Below are 17,209 nucleotides of genomic sequence, written 5' to 3' on the forward strand. Positions count from 1 at the left end.
ACCTCTCTGTGGCCGCAACCGCGAACATCGCCCTCTGCTGGCGGAAGCGGTGCCGGCCTCCCCACTCCCACGCAGAGACCACGTGGCTGTAAAGCCTGGACCTTCTCATACCGAGTCCTGGACATTATGTGTGAATAAGAAATCAAATGAGACTGTTATCCTGGCAAAAATGTAGTGCCAGAAAAAAAAAAAAAATGTAGTGCCAGGACAATAGTTTTCATGTGCGCAATATCCACGGAGCACATGAAAAACAAAAGTGACAGTTATCCTTTATTAAAAGCTATGTACCAAGAACAGAGTGCTAGCTGGGACTTGGCAAGCTCTGGAGTGAGACTATCTAGTTTTGAATCCCAGGTTTGCTACTTTCTGATTCTAATACAGATAAACTAGTTATTGCCAATGTGCCTGAACAGTAATGTCACCATTTACCTGCACTTGCTCTATGCCAGGTACTATATAAAACACTCTGCATGTATTTTCTCACTGAATCCTCACAGTGCCATGTCATAGATTTCTTTAGTCTCACCACTATACCGACAGGAAATTCGGACTTTGAGAGCTACAGTGACTTGCCCAAGGACACATAATTGATAAAAATTTCAACCCAGGTTAGTCTGACTGCCAAGCCCTATGTTCAACCAGGATTCCCTACTGACATAACCAAACCTGAGTGAAAAGAACAGGTGTTCTCCAGGAGTATGTTATTTGCTCTACTGGCTTGAGTTCTCCCTCAGTAACTTCATTCTCTCAGCTACAACTATTCCTTGAGTTAAAAGTATATAGCACTCAGTGGGCCCTCAAAGTATGGACTGAATTATCTCGCCCACAGCCAGCAAAAGATTTCAAATGTATGTTCCTGGAGAGCAGATTCAGTGACTGTAGACCCCAGCACTCAATCTAAGAGCTAAGATTACAGGGTCTTTGCCAAGCTGTCTGGCTTCTAAATATGGCCTTCATGATGGTCTTGTGTTCCACTTTCTAATTGCCTGATGAAAATTTGCATAGAGCTGTCCAGCCCACACTTCAAACTCAGTATGTCCAAAACAGTACAAAAGCTACTTTACTTTCTAAGCTAGGGTTGAAAAACAGACAAGATTAAAGCATGGAGGAGTGACCCATCTGCTATCCTTCTTTCTTATACCACTGTCTACATCTGCATTTATCTCACTCCTTACTGGATTGTAAACTTCTCCAGGGAAGGGTCCATGTTTGTGACTACTGGCATCGTTCTTCACATACAGTTAAGATGATGAGAAACTATTTGTCAGGCACTGTGTGCTAAGTAAGCACTTTGCTCTCCATGCATCTTCACCAACTAGCGTCACCATTCCAAACACCCAGGTTCAAAAACCTGAAGTCCTCTTCCAGCCCCTCTTTAGTAATCTGCCCACATCTGTCTAACTCTTAACCAGAAAGCTCTATCAACTCCCTATATATGAGCAAGATAATCCATGTAGATTACATAATAGGGCCTAACAGAAGCTAAGTGCTGAGTGAATGTCAACTAAGATTTTTATTACATACTTCATCACCTGCCCCCTTCCTCTCCCTTCACATATAGCTAGCTAGCAAGAAGTAAGACTATTCGCAGAAAGACAAAAGGTACAAAAAAATACCAACTTGGTTTATTGGATAAAAACAGTGGTAAAATGGACATAAAGCCAAAAGTTAGAACAGGAGATTTTCACATCCTCCCCCAACTCAAAAATGTACTTCCCATCATCTGGGGTTAAGGGGTTAAGCTCTGACTCTCTAAAACCCCTCACTCTTCACCTGCACTGGAAGGAAGGCTTGCAGTAGAACTCATGAGAGGAGGAAGCCAGAGGCAACCTCAGTCCTGATTACTCCTTCAACCCTAGCGGTCTCTGAGCTAGAGGGAAGCAGGGAAGGAATAAGGAGGCCAGAAGGGCTAAGACTGGCATCTAGGGCCCACTGCCCTATCCTTGTCTCATCCAATCCCAAACAGGTACCATTGTCAGGCCTTAGGAGGGAGAAGAAAGGAGATAGTTGGTTTGAGAACAGGATGTGGTCTCCAAACAGTCCCCTAGCATTGGTAAAACCAGTGAAGGCAACAGGTCCAGAGCTGGGGGACCCACACCATTTTCCTCCCACCCAATTAAGAGGTAAAAAGGGATTCCTTGGGGGCACAGCAAGCCCAGCTGCTCTTAAATCTCCACATCGCTTTCCTTGTCGTTGTCATGGTCTCCATCATAGAACTCATTGGGTGCCTCTGGCCTGCAAAGCAAGGGGAGAGAGATGAGGGCTCCACTCTTCAAGCTCCAATATTTTCCCACATAGGCACCCTCTCTGGAGCCACTTCTTAAGGCCCTTTGTCAGGGAAGCACTCCTCCCCTTCTATTAGTAGAGACTGATCACTAGTCATTCCTCCATTCATGTAGTCAGTAAGCATTTATTGAGATTACTCTGTGCTAACACTGTCATGAGCCTTAGCATTACATTAGTAGAGAATAAGCCAGACAACATTTCTGACAATCCCTAAAAACTTACCTAATAAACGAGACTCACAATAACTAACAAAGTAAATAAGTAAATATAATTTCAGATAATGGAGAGTACCATGAATAAAATGAAATAAAGGGAGATTTGACAGAGTGATGAAGGAAACGGATAAAATTTTCAGGAAGAATTATTAGGGAAGGCTGTTCTAAGAAAGTAAGACCTGAAGTATGAGAAGGAACCGGCTAAAGTTCTCAGGAAGACCATTTTGAGCTGCAAAAAATACCCACCAAGTACCACAAAGTTATAAAGGTGAAAGGAGACTGATGTATTCCAGTAAGAGCAAGGAAACCAGGATCTCTGGGAACAGTGAGCATGAAGGAGAGCTGGTAAAAGATGAGACCAGGGATGTAGGTAAGGGCCAGCATGCAAGGCCTTTTAAAGGAATGGTCAGAAATCTGGATTTCCTTCTAAGTGCAATGGAAAGGAGAGTTTTTGCCCAGCCAGCTGGCTCAGTGGTTGAGCACTGACCTATGAACCAGGAGGTCACAGTTCAATTCCCGATCAGGGCAAATACCCAGGTTGCCGGCCAATCCCCAGTGTGGCGTGTATAGGAGGCAGCCAATCAATGATTCTCTCTCATCATTGATGTTTCTATCTCTCTCTCCCTCTCCCTGCCTCTCTGAAATCAATAAGGAAATATATTTTAAAAAAAAGAAGGGAGAAAGTCATCAAAGAGAAGCTGGGGAACTAAGTCAGGAAAAGCCCTATCTGCCTGGTAAGCAATGTCTAAGTTACTTTTAAGCACACAAGGTTTCAATGTGTGGAGTCAGATTCTGGTTTGAATGTCATCCCTGATATTAAACTAGCTGGGGAACCTTCAGAAAGTTATTTAACCTCTCTGAGCCTTAGAATCCACTGGATTGTCTGATGGCAACGGAATGATGATATGTACGTATTGCTATAAAGCACTTAGTATTGAGTCTGATGCTTAGCAAACCCACAAAAAGTGATAACTCTTATTACCACTACTAGGGGCCCGGTGCACGAAATTCGTGCACTGGGTGTGTGTGTGGGGGGGGGGGGGGAGTGTCCCTCAGCCCAGCCTGCCCCCTCTCACATACTGGGAGCCCTCAGGCATTGACCCCCATCACCCTCCAATCGCAGGATCGGCCCCTTGCCCAGGCCTGACGCCTCTGACAGAGGTGTCAGGCCTGGGCAGAGGACCCTCATTTCCCCCCATCACTGGTTCTGCCCCCAGCCCAGGCCTGATGCCTCTGGCCCAGGCATCAGACCTGGGCAGGGGACCCCCAGACCCCTCCGATTGCTGGCTCTGCCCCTTGCCCAGGCCTGATGCCTCGGCCAGAGGCGTAGACCCCCATCACCCTCCGATCGCCTGATCGGCCCCTTGCCCAGGCCTGACGCCTCCGCCAGAGGTGTCAGGCTTGGACAGGGGACCCCCATCTCCCCCCGATCACTGGCTCTGGCCCCCGCCCAGGCCTGAGGCCTCTGGCCCAGCAATCATGCCTGGGCAGGGGACCCCCCATCTCCCTCTGATCGCTTGCTCCACCCCCCGCCCAAGCCTGAGGCCTCTGACCCAGGCTTCAGGCCTGGGCAAGGGGACCATCATATCCCCCCAATCCCCGGCTCAGCCCCCCGCCCAGGCCTGATGCCTCGGCCAGAGGAGTTGACCCTCATCACCCTCCGATCACTAATCACTGGATCGGCCCCTTGACCAGGCCTGAGGCCTCCAGCAGAGGTGTCAGGCCTGGGCAGGGGACCCCCAGTTCCCCGTGGTTGCAGGCTCCGCCCCTGCCCAGGCCTAACGCCTCTGGCTGAGGCATCCGGCTCGGGCAGCGGGGACCCGCAGCTGCAGCGGCCCCGTGATCGTGGGCTTCGCTTTAGGCCCAGGCAAGGGACCCCTAGCTCCCGGGACTGCCAGCTTCGACCGTGTCCAGCTCCCATCGCTGGCTCCACCCCTACTTCCTGCTATCACTGGCCAGGGCGGCAAAGGCGCCTGATTCTCCGATCACGGCTGGGGGGCAGGGCCAAGGCGGCCCCAGGGCCGCCTTGGCCCTGCCCCCCAGTTCTTAGCTCCCCCCTGGGTTTCCGATCACTGTCAGTGGCAGGGGGCTTCTTCCTGCTTTCCCTTTCACCTCCCTGCATTGTGCCTACATATGCAAATTAACCGCCATCTTGTTGGCAGTTAACTGCCAATCATAGTTGGCAGTTAATTTGCATATAGCCCTGATTAGCCAATGAAAAGGGTATCGTCGTACGCCAATTACCATTTTTCTCTTTTATTAGTGTAGATTCTGCAAATAATACACAAACTGGAGACATGAAAGAACAGGAACTCAGTGGGCAGTCTGACAGAGAGGTAGGATTTAGGACAGGAAGAAGCCTGAGGCTTCTGCTGGCTGTTGAGAGGGGAGGATACAATGCAGAAACTAGGCCCAGATATCAAAAAGGTCACACTTTGACTTTCATTTTCTTAAAAAACGGTAAAAACTTGTGTTTACGTTCCTCCTTTTGGCAATTTCCAGAATTTAAGCCTCAATGACCTGGAAAAGTTTTAAAGGAGATGATGGGTCAAAAAGGAATTCCTGAGGCCTTAGCTTCAGATACTTCCTCAACCAAGAGTAGGAATAAGGGAGTATTCATGGAGGAGGAAGGCTGGAGTAGTCCCAAGGGTCCGAGCAGTGAAGCCCAGCTCCAGAGGATGCATCTGGAAGAGTGAACTCTAAGAGAAGCAGATTCTGGAAACGAAGCCCATCAGACTCTGCAGCAGAGCCAGTTCAAACCTCTGACACTACATGGGAGCAGGACCAGATGTCCTGCAAGTATCCAGCTGTGGTTATCCTTCAGTCACATAAGGAAATCTGTTCTCCATTAAGTGCATCTGTTTCTGCACTTCTGGATTCTATTGTCTTTCCCCTTCATTTTCCAGAAAAGCCTACTTTGAGATTAAAAATACATTCTATGCTAGTCTTTTTTTCCCTAATTCATTGCATCTGTAAATATTTTAGTATCTATCTCAGAACGATAAAGGCTTTTTTAAAAACCACAATACAATTATCATACCTAAAAGAATTAACAGAGGAAAGAAATCAAAGGGTCTTAGAGAGCAGTATACCGGCAGTGACCTGTCCAGCTCAAAACCCGGAAGTAAGATGCTGGCAAGAATATAAACTGTTACAGACTTTTTGGAAGGCAATTTGGCAGCAAATATTTAAAAATTTAGCACACATAGCTTTTGACCCAGCAGCAACAATTCTAGGAATCTAATCTACTCAAACAAGCAAGCTAAGATGTACATAAAAGAGGGTCCATAGCCACATTCTTTGTAATAATGAAAAAAATGGGAAATATGTAAATGTCCATCAATGGTATTTGGTTAAGTGAGGCTACATCCACACAATAGAATATTATAGAGCTGATAAAATAATGAAGCAGACCTATATATACTGACATGGGAAGACACACATTGCTTTGTAAAAAAGAAAACAGAAAGAACCAGTTGTAAGAGTTGTAAGTTGTACAGCAACCCATAAAGAATGACCCAACTTGTATTAAAAAAACACACACAAAGAAAACTGCGTAACTCTGAGAATGAGTGTACATGTACATTTTTGTTTATCTGTGCATGTTGAACAGTATATTTAATCTATAGAGAAAAACCTATCTGAAAAGAAACAAATCAAACGAAAAGTGATTACTTTGTGGACTGGGTCTTGGATTGTATAAATGCAAACTTAACATATTTTGGTGCTGTTTAAAAATTTTACAGTAAATATATGTTGCTTATGTCATTAAAAACAGGGGGGGGGGAAAGAGTGTGAAATAGCAGCAGACTGAAAAGTAGGCATACTACAGAAGTAAGCCAGGGAAAATTAAGCTAATGTCTCAGTTTACTTTTCCCCTCTTCACCTCCCTGACAATCCTGCTAGAATCCCCCCCCCCCCCCCCCCCCCGCTCTTGTCCCTGCCCCAGACCTGCTGTAGTTCTCCTCAGGACCCCTTTCCTCTGCATCAGCCTCATCAGTCCTGTCATAGGTCAGGAGGTCTGCGGGCACATCGTGAATCTGGACGCTAGGTGCATGGTTCAGCATCTTCAGGTTTTCAAAGATCGTCTGGCGGATCTGGTCCAGATACTGGTTGGAGTTAAGGAATAGAGAGTGAGCAGCTCGCAGTGATTCAGGGCATCCACCCTTCTAGCTGCCTTTCACCCCATCATCCTAGTTTTAATCCCATTCTTAATCCTACTTTGAGTACCCCAACTGGTCAGTGTCCCTATTCCCACCCCCAATTGCCTCTACTTTAACCTGTTTAGAATCCTCCTCTAGCTGCTATCAGTGAGAGTGATGGCTGATAACTTTCTTCTCTGGTTTCTCTGATTTCCCACATCCTGGACCATTCCTGGGCTCCCCACCCTTGTGCTCAGCTTCTCCAAACTACTGACCTGGCGAGAGTTCTGATTCTCGATGCGGGTGCTGACATCTGGATGGAGCGTGAAGTCTGGGGCAAAGTACTCAAAGTATTCTTTGGAGGGAAAAGATTTGACGGAGAGAGTATGGCTCAGACAGACAATCAGGTCCCCAGACTTCCCAATCTCTTTCCTTCCCATCCAAAATCCCTACATTATAGTTGCCTAATCTTTTCACTGTTCTGAGCTCAGGGGGTTAGTCTGTAGAGCTCTGAGAATATCAGTTTCCTCTCTGCCTTCAAGCCAGGCCATTGTGAGAACAGCCTTCCTGGTGTCAGGGTAACATGGGGTGGTCCTTACCACTATAGGGAAGCTCCTCACTAATGGCCTCTTCTACCAGCAGCGATGTCTCATACGTCCTGAAACCAACCAGCAGAAGGGGGCAGGCTGAGCAAGTGGCCTGAAGGGCCCACCTTGCCAGCCCTCAGGGAGCCCCTAGCTCACACTGGACACAGGGGAGAAGGAAAATCAGGGAGTGTGCTTACCAGCACCGAGCAACATTTCGGACAGTATAACCACCACCACCTAGCACCAGGAGAGGAATATTGAAGCTCTTGACATATTCGACGCATTCCCTATTAAAAGAAACCAAAGGAATTAGGTAAAGGTAGTTATGAAAACCCAAAGTACACACCTCTTGGTGTTGTCTGGAAAGGGGCACAAGGACACTAGATAGGTTCTATATTTTGATCTAGGCAGTGAAATCCATTGAGTTATATCCTTGAGATATGTGTACTTTATTATATTTCTGTTGTGTCTCAATAAAAATTTTAAAATAAAGTGCACTCCTATTCTATACACCCATCCTGGCACCCTACCTGTTAATCAACTATTCTCATCCATGGCCTAGCAAGGGCTATCACGTCTAAAGCCAAAATATAACTCAAATCATCCATTTCTCTCCATCACTACCTCCTCCATCTCAGCCCGGCACCACATTTCCAGCCTAGACAACACCAATAGCTCCCTAACTGGTCTCCCCACTTCCACTCCCGTCTCCCCAACCCAAACCTTTCCCAAGCAGTAGTCACTTTAAAACATGAACTGGATCATGGCACTTCCCTGCTTCATATCTTTCAATGATTTCCCATTTTATTTGAAATATAATCTAGACTCCTGACCAGGTCCAAAGGCTCTATTCAGCCTCGCCACTGCTGACCTCAGACCTCGCCTCACACCACCGCCAGCTTACTCCCTGTGTTCTTGCCTCAGTAGAGAGGTCCACACCAGCTCTTCCCCGCCTCAGAACCTCTGAGTGGGCCCTGCCCGCCGCTTGGGACAGCCTTCTCTCTGCTCTTACGGCTCACTCCTTGTAGCCTTCAGGTTCTCAATCCAAATGTCAACTCCCCGGAAAATCCTTTCCAAATCGTACTATCTAAAAGTAGGTTCCCCACTGCCATCCTGTATTTCAGCTTCCCATCTTTTCCCTTCATAGGATTTATAACAATCTACTTGGTTTGCTTCTCATGTTTTGTCTGTTTCCTACACTAAACTGTAAAGTTCATGGGAGTTTCCCCATTGCGTCCCCATCTCCTGTACAATGCCTGGAACATAACAGGAGCTTAATAAAAATCTATTGTGAATAAATGACCAGCTGGGGTACCCTGTTTAAGGTGACCTTTCTGGTTCAAGTACAATTTGGCACTATTTTTGACTTTCAAGAAGAGGTAAGACTCATTTTTCCATGACCCCCTCTCTTGTATTGAGGTCCAAACCACTTCAAAACCTGTGGGAGTCACAGGAGGGTCAGTCTCACCCATGTCCTCGAATGCTGAGGTTGAAGCAGCCCAATCGATCACAGCCCAGGGAGTCAGCTCCACACTGCATAAAGCAAAAGCCCAGGCAGCTGCGGTAAGGTAACTGATCAGAATGTCCCAGGTGCACTTCCCTTCTTCCCTTCCCTTCCCCACTGACTCTTTCCTGCTCTCTTCTTCCAAACCTAGGAAGAGCCCTCCTACTCAGGCACTGGCAGTATTACCTGAAGAACGATGCATGTGGGTTGGTAGAAGTCCACCACCTGGTTGATAACCGGCTGGAAAAGGTGCTTGTAACCTGGGAGAGGGCCAAAGATGGGTACCTGGCACCCCAAGGGGATGGGGAGACAGGAAACAAAAGGAAAAAGGGGGTTGAGCGAGCAGATAGCCGAGGAAAGAGGCAACCCAAGGAAACAAACCATTGGTTCTGAACTTCTGGAGGGGTCCCAGACCCACTGGACTGGTGGATGAAAGCTAATGACCCTTTTCCCAGAAAAATGCACATACACATAATGTGTTGCATACAGTTTCCGGGAGGGGGGGAGTGAGGGGGGTCGGCTCATGGTCCTTCTGAAGGCCATTCATCCTGAAGGACACCTGGCCCAACAGCAGGCAATACCAGGCAGAAGAGGTTAATTCAAGGAGAGAAAGAAGGGGCCCAGTGAGCAGGAAGAAGACTTCAGTACTTACTCTGGTCATCAATGCCATCCCGCAGGGGTACATTGAGACAGTAGTAGCGGCCACTCTCTGCTCCAACTTCATACATGTCACCTACAGGGAAGTGGGAGGTGGGGGCTGGCAGCCACATATGGGAAGCATCCACAACACAACTGCTTCAACCCAACCAACACTGAGGGCCTCTCATTCCATCTACATACCTGCACCACACACTCCCTAGAGCTACTAAGTCTCCTGCAACTTGCATTCATTCAACAAATACTTTTTGAGGGCCTACTAGGGGCCAAGCTATGTACTAGGCATGGGGGATACAGCAATAAAGAGAACTAATGAAATGAAGGAAATACCACTAAGCTTATGTTTTTGTGAGTAAACATAATGAGGGAGACAGTAAACAAAACACCACAATAAATACAAACAGCAGTGAGTGCTCTGTGAGAAACAAGCAGAGTGATGTGAGAGTAGTGGGCAAGGAGGTGAATACGTTAACTGGGTGGTTAGGAGAGGCTTCTCTGAGGAGGGGCAGCTGAGCTGAGACCTGAAGTCTGAGAAGGAGGCAGTGATGGTAAAGAGAAAGGGATGGGCATTTCTATTCCCGTACCTGTGCCGGGGAAGAAGTAGTTTCCATATTTGTGGAAGGACACTGTCATGACCCGGTCAGTGAGGTAGAAGGCTTCCTGGACCCCATCACCATGATGGATGTCAATATCAATGTAGAGCACCCGAGGGTGGTACCTGGGGTGAGGGCAAAGCCAGGGTCTGAGGCAGAGGTGGGCCCCAGGAAGAAAATCCCCCAGCCACTCCTCCCAAACACAAGGTCTGGGGTTATCAAGAGTCTGCTTCCACTCAATTTCACCAAAATCACTTGAAACCTAACACCACCAGTTCCCTATGGGCAACCCTGGGGCTCAAGCCTGGATGCAGGGACAGGAGAGGGATGTGCAGAGAAGGTTGAAATGTAAGCAGGCAACAGGGAATCTGCAGCAGAGCACAGGAAGAGGCAGCCTAAGCAAAGCATGAAGAATTTGGGAGAAGCGAGTATGGGGATGGAGATCTGGGTCAGGGCCAGGGCAGTCTGAGATCTCGTCAGCTAAAAGTCTGATTAACTCCCTCCATTGCCTCCCAGGTTACTCACTTGAGCAGCTCCAGGATGCCAATCACAATGTCATTGACATAGCAGAAGCCAGAAGCCTATGGCAAGACAGTGGTCTTGTAAAGAAAGGAACAATTCCTCCACCCAGTTGCCCCCTACTGTCATCCTCAACACCAACCCTGGAGTAGCTATAGTCTCCCCCATCACCTCCTCACTCACCTCAAACTTCTTGGCATGGTGCAGACCTCCAGCCCAGTTAATGGCAATATCACAGATCTAAAAAACAAACACCCAACTCACAGTCCTCCTGCCCACCCCCAAAGATGGGAGCTCATGGTCAGGGTTAAGCCCTTGAGTCCAGTCAGCCACAGAAAGGGGGAATGGGACTCAGGGCTGTGGTCACCTTGTTGTTCAGCTGGGTTGCTCCTTGCAGAGATGCGCCTGTGTAACGGGAGCAGAACTCAAAGAGCCCGGGAAACACTGGGCTGCAGGGAAGAGGAGCAAGTTGAAGCCCTTTTACCTCTATCCGGCCCTCCCTACACCTCCCCCCAACCCAAACCCCTCCAACCTCCAGTCTTTAATAAGCTGCTCTCCCCCTCCTACACGATCAAGTTATCTGCAAATGTATTCAACAAATATTTTGGACCAAACCATGTCCCAAGCCCTGATGGGAAGTAAAGAAGGATTTAACACTGTCAGGAAGTTTGTACCCTAGCTGGAGAGAGAAGCGGGCAGCTTCTAGGTACTTGAGTGTGCACACAAAGAGGAAACAAGTTGAAAGGGAATGTTGAGCTCTATTTTTCTTAAAAGTTTCTTCGGTGTATATCACTTTAACATAATGCTCAATAATGTTCTTTATAGCTACACATTTTAAAGAAAGTTATCTTCCTATAGTATGCACAAAATAGTAATGATGAAATAACCCACAGAAAGCCTTTAACACAGTGTGTAGAACCCAGTAAGCCTTTAATAAATGTCATCTATCATTATTAGCATCTTCATTTTTTATAAAAAAGAGAAGCTTGAAGCCAGACACAAATGGCTACATACTATGTAGCTCCATTTAAATGACACTCTGAAAAAGGCAAAATATAGGAACAGACCTCAGGATCAGTAGTTGCCTAGAGTTAATGTGGAGAGACGGGATTAACTTCAAAAGGGCATGAGGAACCTTTGAGGGATAAATGACCTTGTTGTCAAGACTCTCAGAACTGTATACCTAAAAAGGGTGATTTCTACTGTATGCAAATTATACCTTCATAAACTTGACCTTCAGCAAAGGAAATGCTTTAAACAATCCCTCACTTTAGGTCTCCAAGGACATAGTGGAGCCGACACATTGGACTATGTGAAAAAGAAAATTGTAGGGAGTGTTTGTTTTTTTAAATATATTTTTATTGATTTCAGAGAGGAAGGAAGAGGGAAAGAGAGATAGAAACATCAATAATGAGAAAGAATCATTAATCGGCTGCCTTCTGTACACCCCCTACTGGGGATAGAGCCTGCAACCCGACCATGTGCCCTTGACTAGAATCGACCCTTGTCCGCAGGCCAACACTCTATCCATTGAGCCAAACGGCTAGGGCAGGAGTGTTTTTTTTAAATATATTTTTATTGATTTCAGAGAGGATCAGAGACAGAAACATCAATGATGAGAGAGCCTCCTGCACGCTCCCTATTGGGGATCGAGCCTGCAACCCGGGCAGATGCCCTGACCAGGAATCGAACCGTGACCTCCTGGCTCATAGGTTGATACCCAACCACTTAGCTACACTGGCTGGGGTGTAGGGAGTTTTATAGTTTCTCAAAGAGTTTGAGAAGAATTTGTGATTGACACCTAAACAAGCAAATGAATAAACAATGAAATTATCAGCTCCAGGAAAAAGAAAAACTTGTACAAGAAAAAGATTAAATCATAGTATACTATTTGGCTCAATGGTAAAATGAATTTTTCAAAATTAAAAAAAATATAAACATAGAATACTTATTTAATAAAAAATTGTTATATAACTACATTCTGAAGCTGGTAGGGAAGGGGAAGCCAGGTGATAGTATAAGGAGACTAAATGCTCATCTTCAATTATAAGAGTTTAATAGACCATTGCTAAATGAAGAAATAGCAATATGAGCATCTCATAAGAAACAGTATACAATGGTAGCATGTTTAACAGCCTAGATTCTGAGGCAGCTACCTAGGTTCAAACCTTGACTCTTTGACACCTAATGACTGTGAGTCTGGGCAAGAGAAAGCTTTCTGTGCCTAAGTGTTCTCATCTGTAAAAAGGAGACAGTCATAGACCCTGCTTCATAGGGGTAGTTGAGACTAAATGAGCTAATGACTGCAAAGCATTTAGAATAGCACCTGACAAACAGTAGGCATTACCTAAGTGTATTAGATTATTAGTAACAGTAGTTAGTATTATTATTTTGAAGTGCAAAGATAAATATCAGAAGAAATAGCTAAAGAAGCTAAAAGTGGCTGCCACTGGGGAGAGGGATCTATGGGTGGAAGGGACAGTTCTGGGACCGTTTTGGTTTGTGTGTTTTTCCCCCATTAAAAGCCTTGTAGTATAATTTAGCTTTTATTATTAGCACCACGCTCTAACCAACTGAGCTAACCAGCCAGCGGTTAATTTAGCTTTTATATTAGATTACTTTGAAAACTGTCAGAAATTAATTGAAAGGAAAATCCCTAATTCTCATCTGAAATACAGATAAGCCCAAGTTTGACACTATGATGCTGCGCAAAGGGCCCAATAGTAGCATTCCCTAAGTGCACACACAAAGGGCTTTCTCGGGGCCCCAGCTGTGGCCTGAGGGCTGACTCTGCATCCAAGACCTATAAAGTGAACTCAGAAATAGCAGTAGCAGCAATAACAAAAAACCAAGAAACCACCCAAGGCAACATGTGACTGAACACCAAATGACAGTGCAGTGTGTGCAGGACAGACCTCTGCGGCTGGAGTGGTCAAGACAGGCTTTGTGGTGTGAAACTTCCTGGTGGTGTGAAGGCTGGTAAGGCCTTGGAGAGGCTGAAGGGGGAACATAAGGCGTTCCAGGAGGTGCTCAATGCCAGCCTGAGGCATTGGTGTGTGTTTCTCCAGCCCAGGCTACTTCTATTGATAGGATATTTTAGGGAAACAGATTAGTGTAGTATTTTAAAACCTGGGCTCTGAATTTGAATTCTGCCACCTCCACTGACCAGTTATGTGACTCAGGCAAGTTACCTAAATCTCTTCAAACTTCAGTACACCCAACACCAGGAAAAGGACTATTACATCTCAGGGTTAGTGTGAGAAGTGGATGTAGCAGCAATCCTCAGCATAGCAGAGTAAGCCCTCATGGTAGCTATTGTAGGAAACTCTACAGGATCAACAGCCTGGTCTCTTCAAGAAGTAAATTCAAGGGAAAGCAATGTTACAGATTAAGAATTTTAAGAGACATATCAACCAAATGTAATGTGTGAACCTTGTTTAGATCCTGATATAAATAAATCAATTGCGATAAAGAAAAATTATAAGACAATTGGAAAAAATTTGGATACTGATTGCATCTCCGATATTAAGGAATTACTGCTAACTTTTTAGGTGTGATAGTAACATTGTGCATTTTTTAAGGGGATCATTTGGAGATACATAAAGTATTCACAGATAAAAGAACATAATATCTGAGAATTATTTTTTAATTGATTCTTAGAAAGAGGAAGGGAGAGGGAAAGAAAAACATACAATGGCTGCCTCGAATGGAACCGGCAACGTTTGGGTGCACAGGATGACACCCAACTGAGCCACACCAGCCAGGGCTGGGAATTGTTTTAAAATAATCTAACGTGATCCCTGGCAGGGTGGCTCAGTTGGTTGGAGTGTTATCCCATGTTTGATCCCCAGTCAGGGCATGTGAGGGAGGCAACTGTTGCCTCCTGATAAGATGTTTCTCTATTATATCAATGTCTCTCTCTTTCTCTCTCTCCCCCCCTTCTTCTCTCTAAAATCAGTAAAAATAACATATCCTCAGATGACAATTAAAAATAAAATTTTTTAAAAATGATAATCTAATGTGAGGGGATACAGATGAAGATTTGCTTAGAAGTGTTGCAGCTGCATGACTGATGTATGGAGTTTGCTGTACTATTCTTTCAGAAATGTTTGAAATTTTCCCTAATAAAAAGGTTAAAAATAAACTGAGTAAATGATAGCTTTTATGGTCACTCTATTTTCAAGGGTGCACACTAGAATGTAAGTAAGGATCAGGGCTTATCTTTCTCATCCATTCCCTTTCCCAAAGGGTCTAAGTTTTCCTGGTATGGTACAAGCCCAATCATGTAAACCTGGATCATATCTACTCGCTCTCTTGCTTTTTAAAACACTTTGAAGCCTTGCCTCTCCTCTAGGGGTAAAAACTCTAATTCATCATAAGGCTGTCTACTTTTTAAAGGCCCTGCCTATCACTTCAGCCTCAATTCAGATCACTCTTCTCTTCATCTTCTGAGGTTGGCCATTTTTGTTCCTCAAATGAGTCATACTCTATCCGACCACAGAGCCTGGCACATGTCATCCCTACTGCCCATGACATTCCTCCCCTCACTCTCTCTCCTCCCAACCACTGTTGCCTAATTACCTCTTACTCTTTCTTCAGATCTCAGCTCAATCTTTACTACTTCCTCTAGGAAGCCTCCACTGACCAGACTCCCAAAGCTGGGTAATTCTCCCTCATATATACCCTCATATGCTGTCATGTACCTCTCCTTTTCAGGACTCACAACTATAACATTAAAATGTTGCTATTGTTGATCATTGCATCCCTAGCATTTGGCACAGGGCCTGGCCTAGAGCAAATGACCAATAAATATTTGTTGAATAAAACAATGGGTAAATGATGGCTCATTGACTCAGCATCTTCCCACGTACTGCCTCCAAGACCTCACTCAAGCGTTCTTGAAATGCCTGGCATCAAAAGGTCTAGTCTTCTCACCAGTCATCGCCCACGTTGAAGGCATTAAGGCTCTTGGTGAAGCCTTGCATATTGGTGGGGCTCACTCTCTGCAGGAAGTCAATGTAGTCCTCAGAGTGGAAGCGGCACATGTCATGCTGGGAGGCCTGGTATGGCTTGAAGACCTCAGGACAGAAACACAAGGTGAATCCAGGCAGGGTCAGTCTCAGTCATGGAGCTGAGGCCACCTACACTGAACCAGTCCTGGGGATTATCCAAAACCACACCTGCAGTACCCTTGCCCCTAGTCCTTGTTAGGCTGAGGCAGAAGAGAGGCTCTGATAAGCCCAGTGGTTTATTATGATCAAGTCCCCTAAAGACCACTGGAATTGCCTTTTTCCTTCCCACCTCCAGCGGAGCCTTTCCTACCTTCTAACGGTGAGCCCCGATCCACTGCCCTCTTCCCTGGGTCTCCTCCCCTGGGCTCTGGTTCTGCTCTTTCTGTCTCTGAGTTCTTTTGGAATCAAATCATATGGCATGTATGAACATCTTCTAATTAAAGCTCAAAGTACCCAGGTGCTAAGCCAGAGATTTATCTTTGTTTTGGGGGTGGTGGTCACATACTTCTTTAGAAATTGGGCAAAACCAAAAAGCCTTTCTCTCCCTAGAAAATGTGCATAGGTATATACCAGCACAAGATTTCAGGAATTCATAGATTCACGCACCAACAACACCTCTATCTCTTCTATGACCAATTCACTTGTCTGTGCCTCAGCACAAGCAGTGGACACTCATTCATACTTTGACTAATTCCCCTTGCAACGCATGTGGGCTGAGCTTAACTGTTATAACCGGGTATCACAGCTACAAATTCCAAGCCTGGGACAGACAGCATGTTTTCCTGGGAGATGAAGGGCTGGGTAGTGGTTACCTGTGTGGGGGTATTCTAGGTTGAAAAGGCAATACCCAGGACATCTGCTACCCTTCACATACACATTTACACGGAGGGCTATGGTCCTCCCTGGAGCTTCAGCTCCTTGGTGGTGGAGACGGGTTGCAGAGGAAAAGGGATAGAAACTGAGGGTAAACCTCACATCCCCTTTCCCTTCTCTGAGGCTAAAGCACTGCCCACACCCCAACATGCTGGGGAGAAAAACACCTTCAGTCTTCAAACCAGCCCCACTCCACCCTAACTCGCCCAGTGTGAGTCCACCTGAGGTCAAAGGGTGGCTGACCTAAGGTGAAAGAGTAACTCCCATGAAGGCGGTGGGTGCGCTCACCAGCACTCCGCATGTGGGGGTGGGGGTGCTCCTGGTTCCTTCTATCCAGCCTGCCCCCACCCCCCACTCTTGGGTGGGTCTCACTCGGTGCATTCAGTGCGGCCTACTTGGCTTTAGGGCCGCAGCTCGCCCCCACCCTCGATCCCCAGCAGAGGCGGCGGAACTCACGATCATCTTCTTGTAGAGACCGTAGTGCAGGACCAGACTATGGGTCAGTGCCAAGCGGTGAGGCTTCATAGGGTGCCCGGCCCCTGGGAGTAGAGCAGAGAGTTCGTCAGTTGTAGCCCCAGCCTCCACCCCTCCGCGTCCCGAACCCCTCGGGTGCCACCTCGCTCCCTCACCGTAGTGGAAGTTGCCCACGTCCGGGTCGTAGAAATAGGCCACGGTTTTGGCCATGGTGCCCGCGGGACCAGGCCCCGCGCCTCAGCCGCCCGCCCGGCTGCCGGCCCCACCTCCCGTCCTACGTGCTGCGTAAGCACGTCGCCGGCCTCTGCGGAACCGGGAATCCAGGCCCCGCCTCCTCTAGGCCACGC

The 17,209-nt window shown here is 46.6% G+C and overlaps 1 protein-coding gene across 2 annotated transcripts; it reads right to left on the minus strand.

The window, feature by feature from the left end:
- Window positions 1–1,603: 1,603 nt before the first annotated feature.
- Window positions 1,604–17,165, minus strand: HDAC3 (histone deacetylase 3). 2 transcript variants are annotated; one of them, XM_059698702.1, is made up of 15 exons: window positions 17,018–17,165; window positions 16,845–16,927; window positions 15,439–15,581; window positions 10,871–10,952; window positions 10,687–10,743; window positions 10,510–10,565; window positions 9,976–10,109; window positions 9,387–9,467; window positions 8,921–8,994; window positions 8,699–8,763; window positions 7,428–7,517; window positions 7,243–7,301; window positions 6,919–6,998; window positions 6,453–6,610; window positions 1,604–2,235 (listed from the first exon to the last, which is right to left on the minus strand). In XM_059698702.1, exons 1-15 carry the CDS (start codon window positions 17,070–17,072, stop codon window positions 2,166–2,168), a joined length of 1,287 nt encoding a protein of 428 aa, XP_059554685.1. In that variant the 5' UTR covers window positions 17,073–17,165; the 3' UTR covers window positions 1,604–2,165. The 2 variants fall into 2 exon arrangements, with proteins under 2 accessions (XP_059554685.1, XP_059554686.1); XM_059698703.1 differs by lacking the exons at window positions 16,845–16,927; window positions 17,018–17,165 and adding an exon at window positions 16,784–16,801.
- Between the last annotated feature and the right edge of the window lie 44 nt (window positions 17,166–17,209).

Source organism: Myotis daubentonii, chromosome 5 (genome assembly GCF_963259705.1).
Source record: "Myotis daubentonii chromosome 5, mMyoDau2.1, whole genome shotgun sequence".
Lineage (NCBI taxonomy): Eukaryota > Metazoa > Chordata > Mammalia > Chiroptera > Vespertilionidae > Myotis > Myotis daubentonii.

Coding starts and splice junctions, on each gene's coding strand:
- HDAC3 (XM_059698702.1), bottom strand. CDS start 17,072: ATGGCCAAAACCGTGGCCTATTTCTACGACCCGGACGTGGGCAACTTC. Junction 16,928..17,017: donor CGTGGGCAACTTCCACTACG/GTGAGGGAGCGA, acceptor CTCTACTCCCAG/GGGCCGGGCACCCTATGAAG. Junction 10,110..10,509: donor GGCATCCTGGAGCTGCTCAA/GTGAGTAACCTG, acceptor CCCTCACCCCAG/GTACCACCCTCGGGTGCTCT.